Source organism: Poeciliopsis prolifica, unplaced genomic scaffold (genome assembly GCF_027474105.1).
Source record: "Poeciliopsis prolifica strain line A6 unplaced genomic scaffold, Auburn_PproV2 SCAFFOLD011, whole genome shotgun sequence".
Taxonomy (NCBI): Eukaryota; Metazoa; Chordata; class Actinopteri; order Cyprinodontiformes; family Poeciliidae; genus Poeciliopsis; species Poeciliopsis prolifica.
This window is the reverse complement of record NW_026562386.1, coordinates 7,069,843-7,097,664: the sequence shown is the minus strand read 5'-3', so window position 1 is coordinate 7,097,664 and position 27,822 is coordinate 7,069,843. Positions and strand designations below refer to the sequence as shown.

The following is a 27,822-nucleotide window of genomic DNA, read 5'->3' as shown; positions in this document are numbered from 1 at the left end:
TTGAAAACAGACCTAAGAGGCGACCACCCTCCTATAAACAGGGCGTGCTGAGCATAAAATCACAGTGACCTGCTGCACTTGCCATATTACAGTAGAAAATAAAAGCAACATGAGTGGCAGAAATACTAGTATTCTTCTAAAAACTATGTTTGATAAGGAGATGGCACGTGAGTAGGAAGAATAAGGGGAAGAAAAGAAGGAATACTCTTGATATTTGCGTGAGAAAAAAAGGGCAGCACCATACAGTTTTCTTTGGAGCATAAGAGAGAGGAGAACAGAGGATGATAGGGAATGATGTATGCAGTTTTGCTGGCAGCGGTGTGATGGGAAGAGAAAAAGTGAAGCATATTGGGAGTTGCTCCACCAGGGTGGCAGATGAAGCAAAATAGAAAAGGGTGATATTGTGAATAAAGGGCATATTGTGTGCAATGCAGATGACAGCCAGGCAGCAGAGGAGCCTTTATCTGGCTGTGACACAAGCAGCATAATACCATCACCTGCACTCTCTTTCTCTGACCTCCTTCACTCTCCCTTTACACCTTTTCCTTCCTTCAATGGATGAGTGAGGCTGCAGTCTTTTTTTTTTTCCTGCTAAGGTCCTGACGGATTGTTCTGGTTATCTCTTTCAGCCCTTTTTCTCCCTCATCCTCTGCCTGTCTGGGCGCTTTTCTTTCCCATTTTCCTTTTATTTCTTTACAAAGTAGGAGAAAGCCAAACACTCGCTTTTCATCAAATCTTGTGTCCACCGATTTACACATGAAAAACAAACTCATACCCCTCAAGACTGTTCTGAAACCATGCTGCAAGATTAAGGGACTTTGTTGAATCAGAGACTTTTGTGATGATATTTTATTTACGTCTAGTTTGAGGTGTAAAGTGTCCCCCGAGATGCAGCTTGACAAAATGTAGAAGGTTTTCTGTACCGTTTCTGAATTCAGCTGTGGGGAGACATGCCGTCTATGACGTGGATGTCTCTACATGGGAACAGAAAATGCAGATGGAAGAGAAGTAGCCATGTGAAAGCATTGCAGGAGAAAAGAGGAAAGCAGTCCATGGTCTTTACATGGGAAGTGGATGGGCTATTAGAGTGTATTTAATATGTGGTTATTAAGGAATGCACAATAATGTCGGCCACAAAGAAATGGGCTTGTAAATTTTCCATTAGTGGTAATGTGCTTTGCTGTAGTCATAAGTAATAATTCCATCTTACACTGAATGTGTTTATAAACTGTATTGCACTTTCTGAACCATTGGAACCATAAATATTGGCATGTTAACCACTGAATTGTGTCCATGGATACAGACTGAGGCAGAATCTAATAACCTTCTATCATCTGGCAAAGCAATAATTTTAAAATGCATCATCAGATTTCACAAGGTGTTGGTGAGTCAGCTGAGTCTTTGAAGTTTTCATGTTCAAGCCCAGTATGCCAAGTCAATATTTATCAAAGAAATGCATGTCTTCATATCTCAAGCTAAGATTCTTTTGGCAGTTTAAGCAAAGCAGAAGTGTATTTATGAGATGTGGTTAAGGAACGTATGGTGAATTTCTGGTATTTAATTTTACTTAAGTCAAAATTCCTGAGTGGCTCAGTGCATCTCCAACTCCGGGAAATGTGATTTATTTCAAAATGCAGCAATAAAACATCAATTCCCACTGTTAAAAATGTGTCCAAAAACACATTAGCTACTTTTGCTGGAAATATGGAGACAAAGGCAAGTTGCTCCCATGTTCCTCCAACTAATTTGTAATGGGAAAAAAATGTAATGGATTAAAAAACATCTTCATCCAATATATTGGAAAGGGCAGTCATCATATCTATTGTGACAGAGGATGACATGATGACATATTTTACTTTGCAGCAGAATTTGTATATCCAAAAAGACTATTTTGAAGTTCTGATGAATTCCTAGTAAATTGTTAACACATTCATTGTTGAAGATATTGAGATAAAACATTAAGACCATATTGTTCATTCTTAATCCTACAAAACAAAATAAAAACAACAAAACCAAATGCAGTTCTCTGGTAGGACATAATGAGTCATAAAGTCTGTCCCATAATCTGAGTCTCAGCTTTATTTTCTGGCACAACTCTTACACAGATGATGTCAAATGCCCCAGTTTTATACAGTCTGCTTCACTCAAGCAATGAGGCTCATGACATGAATCAAACTTTTATTGAAAACAAACCATAAAAGAGGAATAGGCTTTTTTTGTTCATTAGCAAATTTATGACATTTAGGCTTTCATCACTGATTTTTAAAATGCATTTTTGAATTTATGTAACCAAGACAAAAATCCCATTGGGACTATAAACCTCTTTAAAAAGGAGGACCTGGACAAAAGGCAGCAACACATAACCCAAAAAGTTACACAGATAAAACTAAATAACAAGCTAGACCGAAGAATAAAACTTTGAAAGAGTAGCTAAAATCACCTTCTTTTGCGTCAAAAGAATCAGCAGCGCTGCTTTCCAAGCCTTTAACAGAAAATTGCTGTGTCTGACCATCAGAGATAAAGACATCTCTTAGGCATCTGTGGACTTCAGGCCACTGTCTCAAATGTAATGTCAAAAAGCCCTTGACCTCTCACTACCACTGTAAAAATAGGGGGAAACAACGGCAGCATATTGCTTTCCCTAGAATAAAGTGCAAGATGATACAATCTGACTGTTGGTCTTTGGAGAAGCCAAGTTTTGCCTGGTGGATTATTTCCGATCTGGACTGGTCCTCTGCTGGTCTACTTGAGCAGCAGCCATTTCTTTGAAATTTAGCACAAACTGTCAATAAAGCAATCTCAATATTAAATCTGAAAATTGGGAAAGACAAAACATTACAGGTTAAACTATCAGGCAGAGTGGGAAATGTTCTCACTGCATATATTCAAGATAGAACAGTCTTTCGTTTATCCAGTAAACTTTTGTTGACACATTCACCTAAATTATTTATTTACACTAGTTTGCTGCTGACTAATTACTCAATGACAAATGATCTGACAGAAAACCTGGTGGGCTACAATTATCTATGACTTCTTGTAGTAGTTAAAATACAACTTGTTGTGTACAACCTAACAGATTAAAACATGATTTGAACTGAAATAATGAATGTAAAGCAAATGTTGGGAGTTGGCACCACACACTCCAGCTCCTGAGTTTGTGAGACCTGGCTTCGGGAGAATTAGACCGTTTTGCACAGATGGAAACTACAGAGAACAAGGTCAGTGATTGGTGTCAGTTTAAAAAGAGGGACAAAGCTAGACCTTAAAAATTGATTGAGAAGTATACCACCCACTGAAAATGTCATCACAGAATAATTGTTTTCATTTCTCAGTACTTGATGCAGCCATAGTTAATTTATGAGTCCTAGATGCTTACATTGTCCATCATGATTTCATCTATGAGCTCTGTGGGTAATTTCACTCTAACTACATTATTGCTCATTGTAAAATGCACCAAAATGCAAAGGAAATGAAAGAAAAGACTGCAAAATAAAATGACAAAGCCAGTGTGGGGTGAGCATGATGCTGCAGAACAACACTTGACTGTTTTGTATTTCTGCTTTATATAAATAAATGGATAGTTACATCAACTCTCACAAGTCATCCGGGTTCATCAGTTATCACTAATAAAGTAGTTAATTTTATTAGATTTGAGTGTTCGATGAAGACATCAATATTAGCTCCAGTTTAACTTTCAGTGAAGTCCAGAATCAAATTTAAAGATCTTTAAATTAAATTTAAATGCTCCATTTTATATTAATATATAAAATGTTTTTCTATCAGTTTCTATAATGTATCCTGTGCTGATATTATTGTTACAAGTCTAAGTATATAACCATATATCTTCTTTTAAGATCATAAATTGGAAAGGCTCATTGTTATGGCGTTAAATATCATTGTGTTTGCTTTGAATAAAATAATCTTTGAACTTTAAGCTTTACAGAAAGGTTAATAAGTATGTCATTGTGAGTTTGAACACTTATATTTGAAAAGCTCTTTCAAATCCTCTGCAGTAAGAAGAAAGTGACAAAAAGAAAGAATGAAAGAATCAATGTTCGGAGAGTAGTTTCTGTTAAAAACAATGTTTATTTTATTGATTTCTATTTCTTTCCTGCTTCTTTAACCTCGGCTTCCTTTATTGTTGAGGGCTCCATTTTCCACCGTATGCTTCTCCTTTTCAAATTTTTCAGACGTTGGCCTTCTTTGTTTCTAAACTTTTATCTCGGCTGTTTTTGGCTTAAGCAACCTTTTACCAATGAGTGTTTGAGATTTGGGTTTGTCTTTCAAGACATTGAGTTCTTAGTTTCGTAGAGGAATGCCTTAAATGACTTCACATATGCATCTTAAGTTTAAATATTGTTGAAAAGTTGCTAAATGTATCTCAGTAACTTTATTTACTAAGTACAATACATTATGGATTAATTACACAGATTTTCAAGCCTTTAATTTCTGCTAGTTATGATTACATTTTCTCACTTGAAGCTAATGAATGCAATTGCAATTTCATAGAGTAGAAAAACACGTCAGACCAATAAATATAAATTTATATAAAAATATAGGCTTAATAGGAAGTATGCTTTAAACCTGTTTAACAGCTTCATGTTTGGAAAAGATAAGATTAATATGACAAGCTTAACTGGAAGGAATATTTTAATTTACTGAGTTGTGTGTGTACATTGGTTGAATTCCCACAGTCATTCAGTCTGGATGAGAACAAACAGAAACAGACAACTTCCCTACACACCCATTGGGTTCTGGTATACTGGTTCAAAACCTTGCTTAAAATCAACCCAGAGATGTTTCAGTCCATATTTCATCCCAGGCTATGTTTTTATTTGTATACTGAGAAACCTTTCCCAATTTCTTAAAGTTCATCCTCTGGAAAATCCACAGAAACAACAAGTCTTAACTATTTGTAAAATAAATTTAAAAAAAGAGATTTCTGATCTTTTACATTAGTATAATGCACCTTTCCTTTTTGACATGTCAAGCCATTGACAAGGAATCAAATAGGAAAGAAGATTAAGATGGAATTAAAATAAGATAAGGGTATAGGAACGGTATTACTTTTTTTTCATCCTGGTAATTTCTTGTTATTTAGTCTATCTATGCTTTATCATTCTTTCTCTCCAGCTCTGCTTCCTAATATTCTTCTACAAGTCTGGTTTTTATTTTTATTTTTTTTGTTTTACATCATCTACCTTGCCTCTTTCACTCCTTCTTTCTATCTTTCTCTCACACACACTTTCAACAGCCAATCAAATCCATCTCAGAGACTTTAAGATTAAAGAGTGACACAAAACAGGATCAACTGGTTTCCACAGTCCAGTGCCTGTCAGGTCCTTTTGATCTGCGGTTAAGACTGAAAACTGTCGACACACCAACACTAAAAATGGAAGTACCATGTTACCTGAAGATGATTTAGTGGTTTAGGTTTTTTCTGTGCCAACACGGAGAAATTAATTTGATTCAAAGGCTACATGGAAATAAAGACAAAGCTTTATTTTTGTCACTTTTTGTTACAAAAAAAAACATGTTTTAAATTGATTGTTTTTTTGTCTGAAAATGATACTTGTGGGACACGTAAAGCAGCAGCAGTGACACCTGTTCAACAAGCAGAATGTATATCAGCAATACACTCTGTGAATAATCAACAATCAAATTCTCTTTAGAAATAAAAGGGGTATACTTTTTGCACTCGGTTGTTGCTGACTTGAGCAATTGAGGCTTGTTTTGCCAATTATCCTTACTTCAATTGAGCTGGATAAAGAAAACAAAACGGTGATTTTAGCATAATGGCCTTTTATGTCACTATGTGGTTGGAATTGTATGCGACTTTGAGGACATTTTATATTTTTGTAGTGGTTATAAAAAGGCCCACAACTCTCAGAGTACATGGACTTCAGGTTTACCAACACAATGCATGTCAGAGGCAGGCCTGTTCTCCATCTAAACTTTTATCCAAGTTTAAGAACTGCAGAAGAGCGCAATTGCCTCACAACCACTAGAATAATTTTGACAGTTTTATTATATTCCGGAATAATTTGCATCTTTCCTGTGCATAATCGTTCCAATTTAGCTGCTGGTTGCAAACGTTCATTTATCTTAGCCATCTACTTGGGAAAGCTGCATCGTTCAGTTTTACATTTAAATAAAGTCTAAAGCATAACTATTTAAGGAAATAATTTCATAATTGTTAAATCCTTACTGCGTTGACAGCACTGTAAGCAATTCCTCGCTTTCAAGAGTTCCCCTTCTCTAGACCACAGCTGCTTTCAGGGATGTTAAGCATTTCTGAATCCTTTATACTCCCTCCCAGAAACTCACACAGAGCTGGCTGGAGCTGCCTTATATAATTTTACTAACTCTTTTCTTGATGTAACGCCAGTGGAGTTTACACTACAGTGCTATATCCATCCAGCTGGCTCACTTGCCATGAAACGTCTTAAGATGGTAATCCTGTTATTGGGGAATACTACTTGGCATGGATGCAGACCCACAAACACACATGGCTGCCCTAGGATAAACACAAATGCATGCACAACACAAGAAGCACAAGATCTAAGCAGAAATGTGCAAGAGCAACGGAAGAAATAAGCAGAAATCACAACAAAAGTGACAAAATAGCTGAATCCTGCAGGCTAATGATGGCAGCTCAAAGTGATAAATACACTGATGTAATCAGTCCTGTCTTACTTTTCAAACAAAGAAAACAATAAAATACTTAATGTGACAATGTGAAGATGACATGCAGTATTCAGTGAGACAAAAAGCATTGCAGCACAGAAATATCTGTTTTAATTATCTGTCACTTGAAAGCAGTGAGGGAGTGAGAAAATTGGGTATCAGAGTGAAATGCAAAACCCAAAGGTTTGAAAATAAATGAGATTAGTTAACCAAAACTATATCAAGCATCTCATCTTATATGGTTATTTTTCAATGCATTTCACATAAAGATGTGAGCACTTTTTTCTTGACAGGGAATGGAAATTGTAGTAGAAAAGAAAATTCAGTACCAACTTCAGAAAAAGGAAGAAGGTGGTAGGAAGCACAAAAGAAAAGGGAAATAAAGAAAACCACAGGAAAGACAAACGTTGAAAACAGAATAATATAACAGAGGTATTAAAGTTAAGAAGCAAAACAATATAGAATTGAGAGACTGATGAAGAGTGTGAAAGGAACTGACAGGTAAGAAAAATGTGCTTAGATTAATTTTTAGCCATAATGTCACTAAGACATCATTTTCAATATATGATCTGCAGGTATTAATGTATTTTCTGTATAAATCTCCCTATGAAATACATTCTATCAATTCATGGTGTACAGAGTATTCATAGGAAAAAAAAAAGAAGAGACTCATTGATATTGAACACACCACCCCCATCTCTCAGGCGAAATGAATGCTTTTATCAGATGTTTGGACGGAGGCTATAATAAAAATAGACACTGAAGCTGATTACACATCATCAATAAGTGCAATTTTATAGCTAAAACAAAAAGACAAAATATAAACCATCAGAAATCACAAAGCATAAAGAAAAATATATATTTTTTTTAAATACATGCATTTCCCTAAGAGAGATAATTTCAAACGGATCTAATTTGAGGATTTTCTTAACTTGTGGTTGATCAAGGTTTGAGTCAGAGCAGAGAGCGCAGCGACAGACAGCATCAGCAAACCCACACAGCTCTCTATTCCATGCAGACAGTCATGAGCTGCAGTGTCAGCTGCTACCATACACAATCTGCCCATGTTGGATGACTGCAAGTTAGTTGTAATGAGCACTGGATAATTAGCACAAGGCTTAGCATGGTGAAATTGGACCTCTTGCCACTCGCCTTTAATTATGTGCAAGCAGATGATGTCATTGCTTGGCAGAAGGACATTGCAGAGTTGGTTATAAAGGAGAAATTACAACTAGGTTGATCCATGAGAGAAAAGATACAAGATACATGATGAAAAATACATTAAAAAAAAAAGAAAAAATTTTATGGTTATCCAATGTGCTTCCTCTACGTTTTTATAAACGTGTTTTATATATACACATATATAGTGTTTTATCACTATTGAAAACATAGCTATTATGAAAGTCCCCGTCTTAGGAACTTATGTTAATTTTCTGGCTTAGTAGTGTTCAAATTACAATAACAGCAGTTTACATGCGTCCCATACTAAACTAAATTAACATAAATACAGAGCGGTCAATAAAAATCAACAACCTGTAAACCTGTTCCATAAAAATAGTAAAAACTTTTAATTTCTATTATTTTGAGATTTTCAGCTTTTACCTAGTTATTGTTAAATTATATGTCTATGGTTTGACAGTAAACTATGAACTTGTAACTGCTGAAGCATCACTCTATAAAAACACAGTAAACACATTTGATCCATAGAAAAAAGTTACATTGCATTACAAGACCACTCTGTTTGAAAACAAGCAAAAACCTAGGTGTGTAAGCAAGTCATTCCCATTATTAGGATTGCTTAAAATAAATTGGAAAATCAGGAGTCAAGAAAAAACACTATTTTAATATGAGATGTTAAAATACTTATATGACCTGCATGCAAAATATGCCTTAAAGTCATGTCTAAACAATTCAACAAGGCTGCTCCCTTTCTCTCTGTCATTTATATTGCAAGCACACGCATGCAGTCACCAATACAGAACTTATTTTTATTAGTTTTAACATTAGTAAGGGGTTACTCAATCAAGTACAGTGCGTTGCTACGGCAGCAGACACTGTAGAGACATTCAGCTGTACAGACAAGATGTATAGGACCAAACAACCAGGGACATTCTCACACTGAAGTTTTTTTTATGCTGAAAATCAATTTGATTTGGTCATTGTTTGATCTTATGCTGTCAAGGGTGCTGATCTTCACTTTAACAGACATATGCAACTTGGTTCTTTTGTTAAATAGGCAGCATTTCAGTGACTGAGGAATGAAATCCGTTTATTAGGACCAACTTTAATAAAAAGATTTAAAGAAGAAGATATTATGTTTCTTGACTTTTCTAAAGTTATTTCTAATCATGTTTTAATTTTTTTTTTAAACCGTTTGATCATTTACTGTTCTAGCTAAAAACCGGAACAGGATGAGAGCAGAAAGAAAGCTGTATTACAGTTGCGTTATCTTAAATATTTAGCGTTTTTTGTGTTTAAGATTTTTTTTTTTGAACTAAACCAAGCATTTCAGTGCACAGACCTAATCCAGATATAGAATTTTATAGATTTAACTTGTGATTCTGAAAGTTAATCAAGCACCGATTCCCAAAGCAAGCAAAACTGCAAACATTCATTTAATTGCCAATTTTGAGGTCTTAAAAGAATGTTTCACTTCTGCAAATGATGAAAATGTTCATAAGCTGACTTTCAGTCATAGTATTTATAAAGCTAGAAATTTTGCTAGAAAAACAAATCCAAATCCTGTAATTTTGCTATTCTTCAGAAATTGCCATAAAAGTTTTTTGTTTTTTTTTTACAATTGTAAGGATCCTGAACATAATGCTGTAGTTCTGAGTGTTTCTGGATGGTGATGTGTCTTGGTTAGTGATTCTGGCAAGCTTGATTCACACAACATGTTTTTATCAATAATGAGATGTGAAATTGGCTGTAGATTTAACCCCACTTGGATTGATGGGTATTTTACCATCACATCCAAATTCAAAACCACTGTGCTTTATTTGCAATGAGTGCACTGCGTGTTTAATTTTTAAAAGAACACATTAACGTGCATAATTGGAACATTTTTTTAAAAAAAAAATTAAAAATCAACAAGAAAGGACTTGAAATTCCAAGCTCCAGACTTGAGACTCGACTCAACTTTTGCCTGTCTGGACTTGAGACTTGACTTGAGGACCGTGACTCGAGACTTGCAAAACAGTGACTTGATCCCATCTCTGGTTCAAAATAAGTACCACCACATGTAAATAAGAATGTGACTTTGCTGAGATCTTGAGACAAATAGTCAAATATATGGTAATAATTGAATCACCTTTAGCTCTTTTTCTAGAGAAATATACCTTATTTGGTGTGCAACTGTGTAGTTCTCTGGTTACATCTATTTTCTCCTTTCAGTGTCACTGTCACTTGGGGATTATCTGTAACAGCAAGTCATCCATGAGTAACTCTGCCTTTCAAATACAAAAAGAACCACACCAATGTGCTCTTTCCTTCTATCAAACACATCTACAAAAAGCCCGATGTTCCAGAGGTTGTTGACAAAATGTCTTTTCTCCTGTTTTTTTCTCCTTTCTTCGGTCTCAAAGACATCCTTCCTTTATGGCCAGTGCACAATAAAAACAAGCTAATGAATTTTCTTCTTTCATTTAAAGGTTTAAAGAAAATTCACAAACACCTTCTGAGAACCATCTCTTAAACTTTGATGCATCTTGATTTTACCCTAAGCCTCTTCTTAGTTCCGTCTTTCTGCTTGGTGGGGGGGGTCCAGCAGTGACCTTGTTTGTGTCTAAGCTGTATTCCTGCTGAGTGCCTGTGCAGCCTCGTGGTGCCACCCGATCAGCCTCACTTTCAGCTTCACTATCGATCGCCCTTCACTCTTTCCTCAAGGACGGAAATCCAAACCCATATTCCAGACCGCAGCACTCGCCTCCCTCTCTCCCCACTTCCCCACTTCTTCTCCTGGCCCCTCTACTTTTCCCAGCTGCAGCTTTCTCCATCGTTCCCCTGTAGAGAATTTATCACACAAGTCTCAAGGTTGCAATGACCAGCAGACCCATGAATAAATAATAGGGAGGTAGGAATCACTTTCAGAAAAACCATTTACTCTCCTCTCTTGTGTTCTTGAAGAAGCCATGAGAGCATGTGCATGGCCTACATGTGTGAAGCAAAATTGGCTTTGTGGATTAGGGTATGGGCGCTTTGTTAGCTAAAGCCCAACTGTCCAGAAAGCTACCATGAGCAATACTTCAAGCACTTTATGGCCCATCTGTAACAACAGGATTTGTTGCATTGGCGAGTTGCAGTTTTTCTGCATTTTTTTCCTCATATGTTTAGCTCTCTTCAAGAGGTTTCCAAATGCTTTCATCATAATTTATAATACAAGGAATAAAAAGAGGAAACGGTCACTTTACTTTAGTGAAAATGCAGATTTTGAAAATGTTTCCATTTGGCATGAAACAAAAATTTTATGAGCATTTTGACTTCTTACCCAAACAAAGCAGTTTCTTGCTGAAGTGTCTTAGCCTTGAGAACGTTGTTACATTTTGTCTTGTAAGAAACAAAATCTTCACTATATTATACAACAGACTAGTGTTGGTCTATCCATTTCATGATAGGTGCATACGTATTCATTCTTATGAATACGTATGCATTCAAACTTATGCATCAGTATGAATACGTTTCAGCTACTTCCTCAGCCTAAATTTTCTGAACATTTTCTGATTGGAGAGAATTGCGGTCATCTCTCAAAAGATAATAAAACTATTTGAAAGGGTGAAATAATATTGTTAAAATGTTTTTATTTACATTTCATGTAATGCCATGTTGAAAAATATCTATATCCTTCTAAAATCCCCCCATAGGTACCAAGTCCCTCTGGACAGTTTGATTCATAGCTGTCCCATGACAATAGTTCGGATGAACAGATATAATCTTTGACATAATCTTTATATTTTTACATAGTGGATGGAACTGTGCTCTGTCTGTGCTTTAAAGGTTTGGGTATTGTTGTATGATATATCCCTGCATTAAACTGTTCCATAACTGCATACCTGACCTATCTGATGTGTTATTTGGTGGCCATAAAGCTGTTTGTTCACTTACAAACATCTTCTGACTTGATGTATGATATGTTGTCAGCAAAGGCAGAGCTTAAAGGAAGCATGAAATACATAGAAAAAAAACAAAACAAAACAAACAAAAAAACAGAAATAAACTCAACATGGACGATCAGAAAAAATGTGAGGATTGCCCAGAGAAACCTATAGGATAAATAGGAAAGATGAACATTGATTTAGGAGCAGTAAAGATGAAAAAGAGACAATATGAAGGTAAATTGAGCAACAAAGGAAGGAAGGAAGACAGAGAGAAATGATTGGATTTTTCTCCTCTCTGTATGAATAAAAGCGAGAGCCCTCTTTTCATTGCAGGGTGGCTCAGGCAAAGGTAAACAATCAGTCCCTATAAAGGATTGGATAAATCCTCAATCAGACTCATTTTCGGTAAAGCAGCTATTTATTGGTCTGGCCTGACCATGGCTAAATTGGATCCTCTATTTGAGAGAATGAAAGAGAAGAGGACAAAGACTGAATGAGATAAATCTTCATCGCCTTGATAGAGGGTAAAGATTTTGTTTTTGTTTTTTTTTTATTCACCAAAAATGCAGTTTGAATTAAAAAAGAAATGTGTGACATTTGTGTATTTAGTAGAATAATCTAGAAAAATCAGGTGTCAATCTGAACCCAAGATTACATATTTCTGTCATCTTAAATAGACTCATTAAAATGGGAGACATGAGCAGCTCCTTTCCCATAGAAAGAAGCCACCAACAGTGAAACAGATCCTAAATTGCTAAGAAACGGTTTATCTGATTAATAAAATATAGACCCCTACAGTCTTTATAACAATCTTGTTCTTCTTAAACAAGGTGCTTTTACAAGTAAACTAAATTAACAGAAAAAACAAGTTGCAAAAGAGAGAGAGATCAGTGGGAGTAGTGAAAAACTTATTTTAGCTTTGTGAAGGACTGACTTTTTCTATTTACAATCTTTAGTTTAATCCTTAAGATAAATGCTTCAGACAACAAGTATGGTTTACAAGTCCTCTCAATGAACTATGACTAAAACAGTGAACTAGCACATCTTTTTGGTAATGTTTAATCTACTTCTCATTTAGCAAAACCCTTATCCATCAAGCTTGGAATAGTTTAAACTAGCAGCATATTAGGGTAAGTATTTGTAGACTGAAAATTCTCTCTCTCTGCAGCAACTTTTCAAGCCATGTCTATTGAACTAAATTTCAACACATTCTTAATTCAGTTGCAAATAATGGCACAATGGCCAACTACAGTTTTCCAAATTGCAATCTTAATGCTTAAAAGTACTTGAGCTTTAACATACAATACTCCATGCACTCAGAAAAACATGGACATCTGAAACCACATTTCACATGGGTTTTGTTTATGTTTTTGTTTTTTGTTGTTTTTTTTAGCCGTTCAGAAGCTGCTGGCAATTTCCAGATAATGTCACAGAATATATTCATCGAGAGGCCGCCTGAGGTTCCTTATTGGGATTTGTACTATGTGTCAAGTAAGAAGCAATAGGAGGGTAAAAGCATCAACAATAATTCAACATTTTTCTAAAAAACAAAAACAAAACAGATAACAGTAAAGAGCCTTGGCAGAGCAGTGCAATACAAGACGAGGTATGGAAAGCTGTAAACATGTTCAAGGAGACACTAGGGTGACAAGAATCAGGTTATCGATGCAGCAAGTGGACTGCAGTGGAACCTCTGTAAGCCCAAAGGGACTCGGAGCAGAATGCTGCAGTGTGCTACTCAAGCAGAAAGCACTGGACAGAGGTCAGCACACTGTTTGCTTCTGCTGTCACCAGAATGATATCCTGAATATAAAGACAACAGAGAAATACTTCTCTCTTTGTAGACTTTATAAAAGATTGCTACGACACACTGGCAGACACTAGAATTTGCATAATTTTTGTTTGGGTAAAGATATGGACTAAACTACTTTTTTAAATTTTGTACGAGAACTATTCTGCTATTGCTGTTTACACACACAATTTTGCTTGTCACATACATGAATGATTTAATCAAAGTAGTGTCCCCGTAGTGTCCCAAATCAATAAGTTGCAGAAAAGTTTTCACTCCTGCAAACTCTTTGTAAGACTGCGTTTTCTGTCTCCTTGTCTCTGCCTGCCTTTGTTTGTTATTGTGAGCCATCATGCACACTTTCTCTCTGACAGACATACACATGTCCATGCGAGCACCTGCCGGCGCAAGCTTTCACTCAGCCAGCGTCTCTTTGCCAGAGGCACGGTAAGTCTTGTGTGTGCACATCATATATATTTTACATTCTGACAATGTGACCACAGCAATCATTATTCAAAATATACACCCACCTCCGACCCAGAGAATAAGCAATCACTGACGCAATTTCCTACATCTTTGAACTGCTCCAGGGAAATGAACTTGTATAGTATGTGTTATTTGCAGTGCATCAGTTGTATTGATTAATATTCCAGCACTCTGAGAAAATAAAAGTTTCAGAAAGTTGATTGTGTTTTTAAAGGAACATGCCTATAAATGTGATGATTAAATTGGGTTGTCAAGTGTATATTTTCTGCTATATGTACTAAAAGATAAAGCAATAAAACGACCACCATCTTTAAAGGCATATATAAAGATTAACACAAGAAAATTAAGCATCCCCTACATATATTCAGCTACACAATTTAAATTGTAACCCCAAATCCATCTGCTTTCCTATAGTGAACCCTGGCTTTACCATGCAGACCAAGATATGTGTGTGAGGATGTGTGCATGAACTTCCAGAGACAGATATGAAGTGAAATGATGTATCTGTGGAGGGCTTGTGAGTATCTGTGTGGGATTGTGTGAGGTGAGAAAAGCAGTCTTTCTCCCGGGTGCGTGTCCACTAGCATCATATCAGCATGAATAAAACAGTCCCCGGGTCTACGCCAAGTTTTTTGGCATTTTGTGTGCCTTCGTGTTTACATGTAGTATGTAGACTGTATATTTTTTATGTCTGTGTGCACTGTGTCCATTTTCAACTGCTGAAAATGTAGTTTTCAGCTGGTGTTTTTATGTACGTATGTTTCTCTTGGCATGTTTACATTTGGCATTACCTAATCTGTTTAGATGTTTATTAAAAATACACTGAACAGGTTAATCTCAGTGGAACATCTCAATGCATTTAAATATTGAGAGGTTTTCAAGATAACCTTCTGAACATCAGAATGTGAAACAAAGTGGATTTAAGTGATTTTGAATGTGTTGGTTCTAGATGGACTAGTCTGAGCATTTCACAAACTGAGGTTTGTTTTTGTCAAATGCAGAAGGAGAATGAGCAGATGAGTTTGAGATCACAGGAAAGCAGCAGTCACTCTAATAACGGCAACCAAGGCATGTCAAACCTTGAGCCAGATGGACTACAGGATGAGAAAACTTCATCAGGTGCCACTCATGTTAGTTAATTCAGGAAACTAAGACTTTTATTGTCACAGAGTTGCTGAAACTAAACAAAAAGATGTTAAAGAAATGTTCCAGGATCTGATGAAACTTGGCTTTAGTTGTGATTTTCTGAATGTGGCATAAACAGCATGAAAGCATGGATGGATGCTGTCTACTCGTGATAGAGCAAGAGTGTTTGGGATACATTTTTTTACCCTTTGGGACCTATATGCATTATTCAAAGTACCAAAGTCGAATGCTGCTGTGCTTGTCTGCCCCTGCACAACCCCAGTGTGCCCATCATCTACTGCAAACAGGATAATGCACCAGTTGAATTCATCTGAAACTGGCTTCTTGATCATGACATTGTGGTCAATGTACTCCAGTGGCCTCCACAGTCGTGAGATCTCAAGCCAATAAAACACCTTTGAGAAGTGGGATAAGAGGAGATTCATATTATGAATATGTTACTGACAAATTTTGCAGCAAGTGAATGATGTCATCATATCAGTATGAACTAAGATCTCTGAAGAATTTTTCAGTCACTTGTTGAATCTACACTGCAAAAGACTGAGGCAGTTTCAAAGGTAAAAGGCAGTCCAACCCAATACCAGAAAAGTGCACTAAGTCACCCACGAGTGTGGAGTATACCAATGTATAAAAACATGTTTTTTTTAGTTTTTTTTTTAACTGACTGGATGTACTCCAACACGTCCATATGGCCAAAGCTAAAAATGGACAGAGGACTGTTCACTGATGTAGAAATAGGAATCAAACCCTCTTTCTGATTGTCAGCCGATGTTCGACTCACGTTCATTCACTTGCTCTCATTATGTTCTCTTTTAGAAACCTTATTTCTCTATGTCATATCAAGTTACAAGTATCAGCAGTGGTAGAGTTAACCTTGCTCAAGGCAAATGCTGTAATTCAATTCTTAACAGCACAGAGCACATTTATCCAATGAGTTGTTTTGTGGAATTAAACTTGTGACCTTTAAGTCCGAAAGCACATTCTCTGCTTCGTTGCTCTTTCAACTCATGAACGCCATTTGTTCAGTGCTAACCAAATACGGTGACAGTGCTGCTAACATGACAACAGACTGAGCGCAGAGGCAGCATTCATAATGGTTCAGCTGAAACTCCTAGGGCAGGGTTTGCACTGAGGAAATCTCTCTATATGGTGAGTGAAAGATGAGACGGTGTGACTCAGCACAAACTGAACCTCTTTGACACTGTAAACACAAGTAATTACTCATAGGTACATCATGACATCTTAGTAGCCAGCGGTTGGGCATTTCTAATCACAGAATGCCTTGGGCTTTCTCAAACACCAGCTTGTTTTGCCCTTAAGTGCCTGGATGTAGCAGCCAAACCATCCAAACAAAGTTAAGTACTGCCAGATTTGCAAAGGTGCTCATGCATTCTAACAACATCAGCAACTTGATAAGACCCCCGGCTTTGCTATATTTGAGTCTGAAAAATGGAACTACATAAAGAGTTGCAGGCTTGAATGCGAACAAGCCAGCAAACCTAGGAGATAGAAATTCCTAAATATTGAATTTCGAGAGAAAAGAGGGGATATGGGGGTTGATCAAAGCAGACTGAATATTCTGACTAGAAGGAAGATGAATGGAAGAGATGTACGACTCTATCAACCACATTACCATCCATTTGGAAATAAAAGTCACCAGCTATCTTGAAAGTGATTACTTCACTCCAGTCCCCTGCAACGTTTTATGTAATTTCATACATAAAACAACACAGAGTTTTATACATCAGCTGTCTCAACCATGGCATGAAATATTTTAACATGTGTTATTTAAGCAAACACACTGAAAGCTTACATCTTCTAAGCAGAGCATTATTTTATCTGTCCATCATTTTAGATGGATTGTAGCATGTTAGATTGCTGACAGGCTATTTTTCCAAAGACACTGTGATTTTGTCAGAATGCCTTTAAAGAAAGAGACTCCAAACTGCACTGCATACTCAGGTTAGAAAGGCATGAGCATGAACTTAAAGCTGCTCACACACAAAAAGTCAGCCTACCTGTGGTCGTGGGTGTCCTTTTACAATACACTGCAGCACCAACGTGTCTCCTTCTTTAATGGTGTAAATTCTCTCGCTTATGTTATCATCCTTGACGTTACATGCTGCACCGGAGTGCACAATCTGTGCATTAGCTGGAGCTGTGAACACACACACACACACACACACCGACAGACAGAGACACAGGCATGTAACCATGCAGACAAACACAGAGAAAGAGAAAACACATTACATGTTTAGTACAAAAACTCCCAGCAACAAAAAGGTCATTCTTTGTTAGATGAGTGATGTTAGAGCAAGTATTGATGACTCAGAAAAATAAATATATCACATTACTCCTGTATCTGCATGAACAGAAGCCTTTCCAGAAATGCTAGAGTTTTATCTGTATCAATTTCTGATCTGGGACACTGATATTATTTGGAAAACTGAAACCTTGGACATTGTTAAAAGGTCAAAATGTAATTTTTTGACTTTGTAACTAGCTATATGTCATACGACAAAAATGCCCAACAGGGACAAATTTGAATCATTTGGATACCTGCTATATTAATCTGAATTAATCCACCAATAATCATTAATTTATTTAAGATTTTAAATTAAAACCAATTTAGAATCATTGCTCCAATATTCAAAAATGGATTCCCTTCTCTTTCAGCATCTGATGACAAAATAGCAGCATTAAACTCTAAATTAGTATGTGACTCAAGATCACAGATGTGCCTTCCAGTGTGTCTCTCTCAATTTCCTGTCGTGCCCACCGACTCTCAGGCATGTTAATTATAAAAGTCAGGGTTGCTAACAATGAATGTGAAGGCCAAATATTGAGTCACCTTTAGAAAAACTGGCAGCATGAGTCAGACAAACAGGATTGGTAAAAAAAAATAAAACATGCTTTCATGATATCAGGATATTGAAACAAAAATAGATGGCAAAAACATTTCTGTTGGCAAATAATATGATTAACAATATTAAGACCATATAAAGTATTCACTTTATTTTTATTTTGACTTCAGTAAGCATAACAAGCCCAATATTGAAACAAATCTAAGATTTTAGTCGAGAAGCCTCAAACCTGCAACTTTTATGACCTGAAACATTTAGATGTCTAACTTCTTCTACAAACTGAGTCAAATATTTATGTCCTTAAAACGATTCTGTTTTCATACTGAGACCGTAAATTTGTCATTTTATTGTGACGCGTTGAACCAGTGATGCATCTGAAAGTTACAGGATAGCAGCACCTGAACTCTGGAGTTTAGAGACCATGTTTTATTCAGGCTATCTGCTCAGGTCAGCTGATTGACAGGTTCGCTGCTCACTGCCTGCTACTGTAACTTTAAAACCGATTTGGATTGATAAGAGTGATAGGTGGAGCTCCTTCAGTTTCCACTGCATGATAAGAGTTTTTCACAATGAAAATTATTTCCAAATTGATTAAATTTGAACTTGTATTTATTTATTTTTTTAATTTAGTAGCCTTCTTATGGCAACATAATTTCAATTGTTTAGGAGTTTAAATATTTATACCGAAGGAGCAATATGACTGTAAAGTATGTGATTTAAAATCTGGTGCGTTTATAACCTTAGTAGCTTCTTACAGAGGAAAGATTGCAGTTAGGATGTCAAGCTGTTTGCGTTTGGTTTTGAGGTTTGACATTTTTTATCTTCCTTAGATTTTTCTGTTAGTTCCACCTTGCTTTCATTTCCACTTCTGTTCTTCTTTAGTGATTCTAAGTATGTTTAGTGTTTCTAGTTGTTCTCAGTTACTTTAGTTTATGTTTCTCTTGCTGGTTTCCTTTTTGTGTATTTTTGGTTTTAGTTCTGTTTCCCCATGGATATTTGCAAGTTTTTGTTCTTACACTTTTATTAAATTCATCATCTTTTCAAAGCCTCCGTCATCTGCATTTGGGCCCACCTAAAAACTACACATCATGACAGCTGTGAGCATTATAACTCCATTAGGTCGACTGGCTTTTTTCAAACCTTTTTACCAAATTGAATGATGAACAAACCCTAACTACAGTGTAATAGCTTTGATTGAAATGACTAAATTGATGTGACTGGATTTAAATGATGATCATGAAGCATTGCGAATAGGTACTAAATAAGCAGAACTGAACTGAAAAGAACTGATACCAATAACTGGCACAGGACAGACGAAAACAAACCCTAAACATTTCAGTGCATGGAAATGTCAATTCTGTTCAGCTTTTGAATGACAGAATCAGAAACACTTCCTAATCTTTCATTTAAAGCAGGCATGTCATGCAAACTTCACTTTTTCAGCCTGTGAATAAATTTTTTGGAGTAATTTCAGTGTTTGAGTGCAAAAAGTTTAAACTCATTCTCTCCTGGTGCTACATAGATATCTTTATATTCATTTTGGGTCTTATTTTTCAGTTAAGTTTTTTTCTGCTCATTCTTACATTTTCTTGTCCACTATGTCTATGGAACTGCTAAACTAGGTCAAGGAGTTTCACTTAATCATTTTTGTGAATCCCCCATGTTATTTTCTCACAGCTATTTTGTAGTGCAAGTTCAGTTATGCCAAGCTAGTAATAGAACCAAAATGTTTGACCTATCTATCTTGTATTAACACAGAAGATTCCTAAGATCCTCTTCACAGCATCTGGTTTTCTCTTAAATGTACCCATATAAGTGGGGAAAGTACCCCTAGCTTGAGTGAAGAACTAAAGGACGACTGCTTCAGTGACCTCCACCATGCATCAAGCGGGATTTTCCACAATATTTACACTGATTGAAGGGTCAGTTCCCTCTCTCCCTGGAAACAATGGACACAGCAAAGCCCCAAATAAATGACAAAAAATTTAAGAAACAAATTTCCTCATTGATAATGTCGTCCTGGCCATTAGTTTGACAAACGCCTCATGTGGCAAACACATGATCCAAATGCATTCAGTGACGTTCTTGATCCTGACATTATCTAACTCCTCATATGGTGGTAGAATTATTATATTAATATGTATCTAACATGCATGGAGACTACGCTCCATATTGAGGGTAGATGGCGTAGGGGGAGGGCGTAAATACAGTAACACCACAATTGCGTTGGATTCATTTGAATGTGTGGTTCTGCAGGTTCGTCATCTTCATTGTCCTGTTCTGGGTCACACTCTGGCTGCAATATGCAAGGCTGGATTTACAAACAAGTCTCCCGTTGATGGCATCTTTTATAAACTCTGGGATAAAAGTTTCTCTTCCAGTAGATAACTGTATGGCTGCTGTCAAACTACAAAAACAGCCAAATGGGGAAACGTAAATGTGGAGCAACAATAACAAGGAATTCAGACCAGCTCATTGCAGTTCCACTTTTTCTTGACCATAAGTGAATGACTTGCATATTTAAATTTAAAAGCATGATATTTCCACTTTCAGAGTTATTTTTAAAATAATACTTTTAGAATACTAAGATTTGCACCTGAAAAAAATTTATTAAAAAGTTTCTTCCGAAACATTTCCACAAATCAAGGCCACTTTCACATCTAACCGACTTATGCAAGAATCAGAGCCAAAAACAAAAGAAACATGTTATCTCACTCGTTTTATTGATCCCCCAAGTAAATTGCTTTTCCACACAAAGTCTGCTTTACAACATGTGGGAAAACAATCGTCAGTCTCAACTGGTGCAGAAATAACGGATGGAAGATGCATTACGGGAGCTCCCTGCTTTGTAACAACTCCAGTGTCGGCGTCTTCGTGGTGCTGACCCTTCTGGAGGGCTGGCTTGCGTGCAAGTAGCCTCAGATGGCTTATGATGAAGGGAGACAGGAGGGAGGAGGGGACGGACAGAGATGGAGCAGCAGAAACAGCAGGCGAGGACAAAGAGGCTAGAGAGGAGTGTGAAGCCCCAGAGAGAAGCATGAGGGACGGGGCAGCATGATGATGTGATTAGCATCGATTCGCAGCGAGAACAAATCTTCACCACACTCTACAACTGTTATCATTGAGCGGACAGAAAGTGGGTGGGTTGTTTACATTAAACTTTAGTTGGACTGCACACATAACAATAACTGGAAACACAAATAAGGCTCAGAATAAACCGAGGGAATGTTTGGCTCTCTAAATATTCTCTTGTGTAACAAACTGGAAGGCTGGAGTAATCCATGTTTGTCCACTTGCTTTTGCACATTCTCAAAAATGTCTTGCCGTCACAACAAAGGGAAAACTGTAGTTATAAATATTTTATGTTAGGCTGTGTATTTAAATGATGAAAGAAAGATCTCTTTAGTTCAATGTCATGATAAAATTTCACAGCAAAATCAAAATTACATTTATGTATATATTAAGTTAGATGACTACAGGTGGAATTATTTGCACGCTAAGGTAAACAAGATTGGAAAAGTGATTGAAAATTTTAGACATTAAAAGTGATGATAAATTCAGAAACATAATTGAGGGTAGTGTTAAGATGATCATAGTCTTTAAAAAGTTAAAGAGTTGAGTGGCTATTTTCCCAAACAGTCTGAATATTCAGGGACTTGAGATGACTGAGACTCATGTTAGAAGTTCCATTAAATTTGAAAAAGCTTGATATTATTGCATTGATCCATGTATTAAATCTACTATACATTAAGTCAAGTTTACTTGCATATCACATTTCAACAGCAAAGCAGTTCAAAGTGCTGAATGAAGTGACCCTTTAATTTCAGGCTAAATAAGCAGCTGCAAACCAGATACTAATTTTAGTATCATCAGGGCATCTGCAGTGTACTGTACTGTCTTTATATTACATACACTATGACATCCACTTTTCATTTCCTGGAAATCAACATGGAAAAAGCGACTCTGGCCAAACATTTTTCCTCTTAGATGTAGCATTTATTTTTATAATTAGTTTGGCTAATCACATTGGGTGGAACCAACACTAACAATACGGGTTCTCTATATGGTCTAATAGCTACAGTGTTTATAGTCTTGTTGCAAATAGAAATATTCTCTCAGTTAGTTAAGAAATATGCTTAACTAACTGAAAGTACACTACCAGATTCAACAGGAGATACAGAACCAACAAACCAAGATTTTGCACTGTGCTCACACCAACTCCGCATGCTGTGGTTTGATATGCACTGTTTGTGGTCTACGCCCCACATTCAAGAAAATATTCCTGCATCATGCCACAAGCTACAACTATACAACCCTTGGCACTCAAAGTGCTTTGTGAACCCAAGATTCCAACAGGGAGAATATGTTACATGAATTATACACAACGTCATGTTTGCAACAGGTCTGTAAAAAGATGAATATCGAGATGCATCTTTTCTATTTGGGTAAAAATTTTTACTCTGAAACATCGTGGAGAATTTAGAGCAGCAGCTGTTGAAAACCAGAGCAAAGAGAGGGAGAGAAAGAAATTCGGAGTAAATCTGTAACAAATCCATCAAAACCAGCCAAAGACAAGTGGAGTGAAAGAAGAAATGATTTAGAAATATGTATTAAATTAGATTATCGTTGCCCTGATGTGATTTTGACATCCCAAATGCAGCTACAAAGAGAAGCAACAAGAAAGAAAATAAAAATGGTTCTGAATTAGTTGGAGGGGATTGAGTTTCTTCAATAACCCGGTTTAAGTTTTTGAAGTGAAGTTTGTGCAATTATCAGCAATTTGTATCTGGTCCACGGAAGACTGAGCTGAACATTCGCAGTTTGATAAAACAGGCATTTCGTCTGACAGGACAGTTAAGCTAACAGAGTGAAGCCAGTTACCGAGCAGATTTCTGCCATCTCAAAACAGCTTTCAGAGGCAGGAAAAGTGAGCGATAAACAACAGTTAAACCAAAAATAATGCTTTCCTGCACAGACATCTCTATGCTATAATCATTCAATTGTCTGTTACTGTCAGAAAAAAAACAATTTAGAGAAGCTCACAAACAATAACGGAGCTTGGCATTATATCACACAATTGAAGCCAGCTCTCCATAATGATTCTGTCTCAGAATCATAATGCATTTACATTTTCAATGTACACAAAAGGACAATCCATGAAACCTTAAGTTTAAAGTTTGAGGCTTGCCATTGAGTTTCTGCTTGTGAACTATGCAGAATAATGTGATCAAAAAGCTCATTAAAAGAAAAGTCAGTCAGTCGCTCCTTCAGTCTTTCCACGATCCATCCAAAGACTTCCCACCATAGCTACAACGCACAAAAACACTCACGGGCTCTCTGAGATATTTTCCACTGTGAAAGTGTTGCCTTTTTTAGATTTCCAAAGTAAATTTGAAAAAAATTATTTCAGTGATTGTCAACGCTCCTGTGCAAAATATATAAGATTAATAACCTAAAGTAATTAGATTTGTGCTGTTGAAGACAAAACATCCAGTCAAATATGAGTCTTTTTTTTTAGTAAATGCTCTGCTTATAATCAAACACTTATTCACCACATGCAAAAAAGCTGTTGCTATAATTGGAGGCTTTATATCGGACACTCGGTGAAGCAGTCGGGGGTTAAGAGGCTTGCTGCAGGGCACACTGACGGCGGTTGCTGTGGGAAGGAAACTCATGCCTAATGCATCCTATTTCTTAACCTTCTACACTGGTTTTCTACTTAGCTTTCTCATCAGTTAACTGGTTGGCCGGGTAATGAAATTCGCTATCCTGAAGCTGAACCAGTGCAAATGTTCATCCATCAGTCGCAAAATAAAGGATCTGTGAAAAGAAAGTGTCCTTAAACACAAAGGAGTGAATGCATGAAGTTTCATAAATATGCTACAATAGCTTAGAAAGACTGAAATGGTGAATAATTGTTTCGATAGAACTTGTTGGCGTTTCTGCATTAGTTTTTCTCTCTGAAGAGGAAGGGAGGTCGGGCAGAGCGGCTCATCTTGCCTCTGGCTGCATGGCTGCTTCGACTGTCTGATCGACTAAGAAGAGATAGACTGTCAGAGAGGTACGAAAGAAAGGAGAGAGGAAAGGGAAAAAAATGGTAGGGAATGCATAAGTTGAAAGAGATGGAGAGAAAAGTGAAGGAAGATAAGATTAGGAAGTAATACAACTGTAAAGGCAAGGCGGAATAAAAAACAAGCAAAACGGGAAGAGGGAAAAGTGAAGTGAGGTGGAAGTTTTCTAAAAATGAGCAAAATGTCAGAAAAAAACTGAAAAATAATTGGGGTAAATAACACCCAATGTGGAAAACAGACAGAGAAAAACTCTCAATTCGATTCAAGAACACTTGGAGATGAAAGATGAAACGAGGACAAAGAAAGTAGAGATATGTGGCAATTGAGTAATTACAGGATTGATAATCACTGACTGAGACGAGTAACAAAGGACTGAAACGGGGTGAGAAATCTGAAACCCTGTCAGCCATTATTCCCTGGCTTATCCCTGTTCTCTACTGGATTTGGCTGCTGTGTGCGCTCTGAGGTTTTCTTCTATTTCAGCAGCTTCTTGTCACAATAGGAGCGATTCAGAAGGCGACCGTGTCGACTGAATAAATCTATAGGGAGCATTTGAAAATCATGGGTGGGATTGCATATTTTCTGTGGTACCTAATAACACTTTGAATACTTATTTTATTTGTAAAAATATAGTGCCTATTGTTTTTACCTCTAATATCATTGAAAAGATTTAAATTTTGTCTTTTTGGTTTTGTTTGTTTTGGGTTTTTTTGTTTGTAAAGCATTTGAACTGTCTTGTTGCCTAAAATGTGCTATATAAATAAAATCACCTTATGAAATGGTCATCTTAAATAATGTATTAAGATACAAAAAAAGAAGTGTCTGTAAGGTTTCTACTAAACAAGCAAAACAAGTTCTAACACCATCTCAACATTCAAATTCAAAAGTACATTAATTCACTTAGGAAAATGATCATCCGTCAAAAAGAGGCGCCGTTTTGACATCAATCTATCCGCCTTCGATGTTTCATTGATCAAAACTGCTGAGGGGTTTGCTGATTGCAAGAGTTCCCCGTACATTAATGGAAACTTTTCGGAAGACATTCAACAACCATTAGTTTGTAAGTGAAACATAACTATTGGCAAATGTCCCATCTGATTAATTGATTTGTCACAGCCTGCCATGTTTGTTTTTGTTCAAGGGACAGGACATCTCTCACTAAAACTAATGATGAGAAAGGAGAGTTGGTGTCAAACCGCACTGACAGCTGTGACAGAGTGGTGAGCAGCGGGTGTGAGATTGTCACTGAAGGAGTTTGTGTGTGTGAGTACTTCTCAGATGTAAGTGTGCATACATATATGTCAGTTGGTGAGTGAGTGCGTGAAAGTGTGTGTGTGTGTGTGTGTGTGTCGTCTTGTACATTCCACCATATCTTGCCAGAGGAATTCCTTAGAAGGTCACGAATCCTGTTGAACATGAGGAGCGTGATTGATATGCGTAGTTACTTTGTGGGAGCTGCTCATGCATGCAGATGAGCTCTGTTTCAATTCACTTCATTCACAAGAGACCGCTTATTTCCTTTTCCTCATCCTCTGCCATCATAGGCAGAGGGGAGAGGGAAAAGACAAGAAAGTTAGTGGAGATGTAGAAGAACTGATGATGGGTATCTGAGATAACAATGTTTATGATTATTAACAGCAATAAAAGAGGGCTTTTATTTCAACAAGAGAAACAACACTCGCACACAAACACACGCAGGCAGAAGGACTCACACCGCCTCACCATTTTATCAGGACTTTTCTACCGCAGACAGGATAGAGAGAGATCAAATGGCTGATGTCATGACCTCATCCTTTTCATTTTGGCTCTGAGCTCCGGATATCAAAACGCATCAGCATCATTGATTTAACTTTTGACCTGACCATTTAATGGATGCTATAAATGAAAGAACAACCCCTTGCTAACCCCTGTGATGCTTCCTGTCAATTGTCATTCCCTGTTTGTACACGCAGACAAACATCAGCAGAAAATGATAAATTACTGATTTATTGAAGAGGTTTGGGGTATTTTTATATTTATATGCAGTCACAAAGTGTTATTTTATTGCTTGATTTTTTTTGTAAAAATGTGGTATATGTCAAACTTAACTTGAACGAAATTGACTTTCCAATTTGAGGCCTTAAAATTGGCCTAAGTCTATTTAAGTAGGTCCTATACTGACACTACCTTCAATATGTTGTCACAGCAATATTTAGCCATGGTGAGTGACTTATTTTAAGCAAATTGTTTCTTTACTATGTGTTTATATTAGGGTTATCTGGTGTGGATTTTTAAATAATGCTGTATTCTTAAGAAATTAATCTCTGGATGTAAGTGCAGTATTGTAACCTTTTCTGTTCTGTGATGCAGACAACGCCTTGTAAATGTTCCCAAAAGTCTTATATTTTCTGCTAAGCCTTTTTCTTTCACTCAGCTTGTCATCAGGGTAATTGGGTAGAGTGTTGTGTGAAAATCCAACTTATTTAGCAATGATCAGTTGTCGGTTATCCTCCTTACGGAAAGTGTCGATGTTATCAGTGGGTTAATTGTCACCATTATTCCTGTAATAAATATATATATGGTAGAAATATGCCACCTTGGCATTACATCTATTAATAGTACAACTTTTATTTTAAAATTCAGTTGCTGAAATCAATTAATTTATGATTATATTATAATTTATTGAGATCAACTTCTTTATGTCCAACCATGGTTACATTGCTTAACAGTTCTTTGCCACATCTAGTGAAAGCATACAAATCCACAAACACGGATGGATCTGTTTTTTTTATTAAAAATGAAGTGAGGTTTAATAGGACAACAAAAGTTTTCAACCTGAATGATTTTAAAGAAAAGGCTTAAAAACAAGCGGGGGAAAAAATAATTCTTTCAGTGAGCCAACTATTTTTCTTGCTTTGATATTTATGGTTGCTGCAAATCCTTTGAGAAGAATAGTTTGACAACTGGGACATTGAAAGCTCAATTCCACCTTCTTTCTTCCCACATGTCAGGTGTCCAAAGGGAAGACCCTTCTAGCTGCTTACCAAGTCAATGTATTGATGTGCGTGCACTTGTGTGTGTAAATCGAGGAACAAGTCACTTTGTTTTGTTACAAAAAGACCAGAACAGCCCTGTATGAATGCAGTCCATTTATTACAATAATGGGCAGCATGTTCCCTCTTGCTGAGACCAACAACATTCAATTGTTCTGTGTTACATTTAGCTTAACAGTTCTGAGTATTAGACACCAGCCATGCCCAAACTCATAGGTCAAAACCCATAAAAGGGTCCAGTTATAAAACCAACAGAACACAATTTAGGGTACAGCTGCTGCTTATTCATCACTGTGTTGAAATGAACATAAAAAGGTAGAGGGGAGGCATGGATTGTACTAATGACTGATCCAGTGGCGCAACCTCTTCCATTTTCTCCTTGCAAAGGACCACCAACCATGGGCCACTGAAAAGAGCTTATTCTCCAACAAGAGCAGAACTAATCTGCATTGTCTCTTCCTTTTGCTAGAAGCTTAACCCTCAACATGGTGATCATGCAGAATGAAGTTTGAACACTTGTGAGTTTCTTTTCAAAGTTTTAGGATTTTCATTGGGAATATTTGTGTTGATATTTGTGAGAGTTTCTTATTCATAATGATTGTTTTTGCTATCTAGACGTACCAAGCAGACAACACTCCTTACTAAAAAGAGATT

At 36.7% G+C, this 27,822-nt stretch overlaps 1 protein-coding gene across 1 annotated transcript in view; it reads right to left on the bottom strand.

Annotated features, from left to right (window-relative positions):
* The window catches only part of LOC129364239 (MAM domain-containing glycosylphosphatidylinositol anchor protein 1), a 158,644-nt gene that overhangs the window by 91,587 nt on the left and 39,235 nt on the right, over nucleotides 1-27,822 (bottom strand). The window contains 1 exon segment of the mRNA XM_055036776.1: nucleotides 17,220-17,359. Within this exon segment, the coding sequence (XP_054892751.1) occupies nucleotides 17,220-17,359 (140 nt within the window).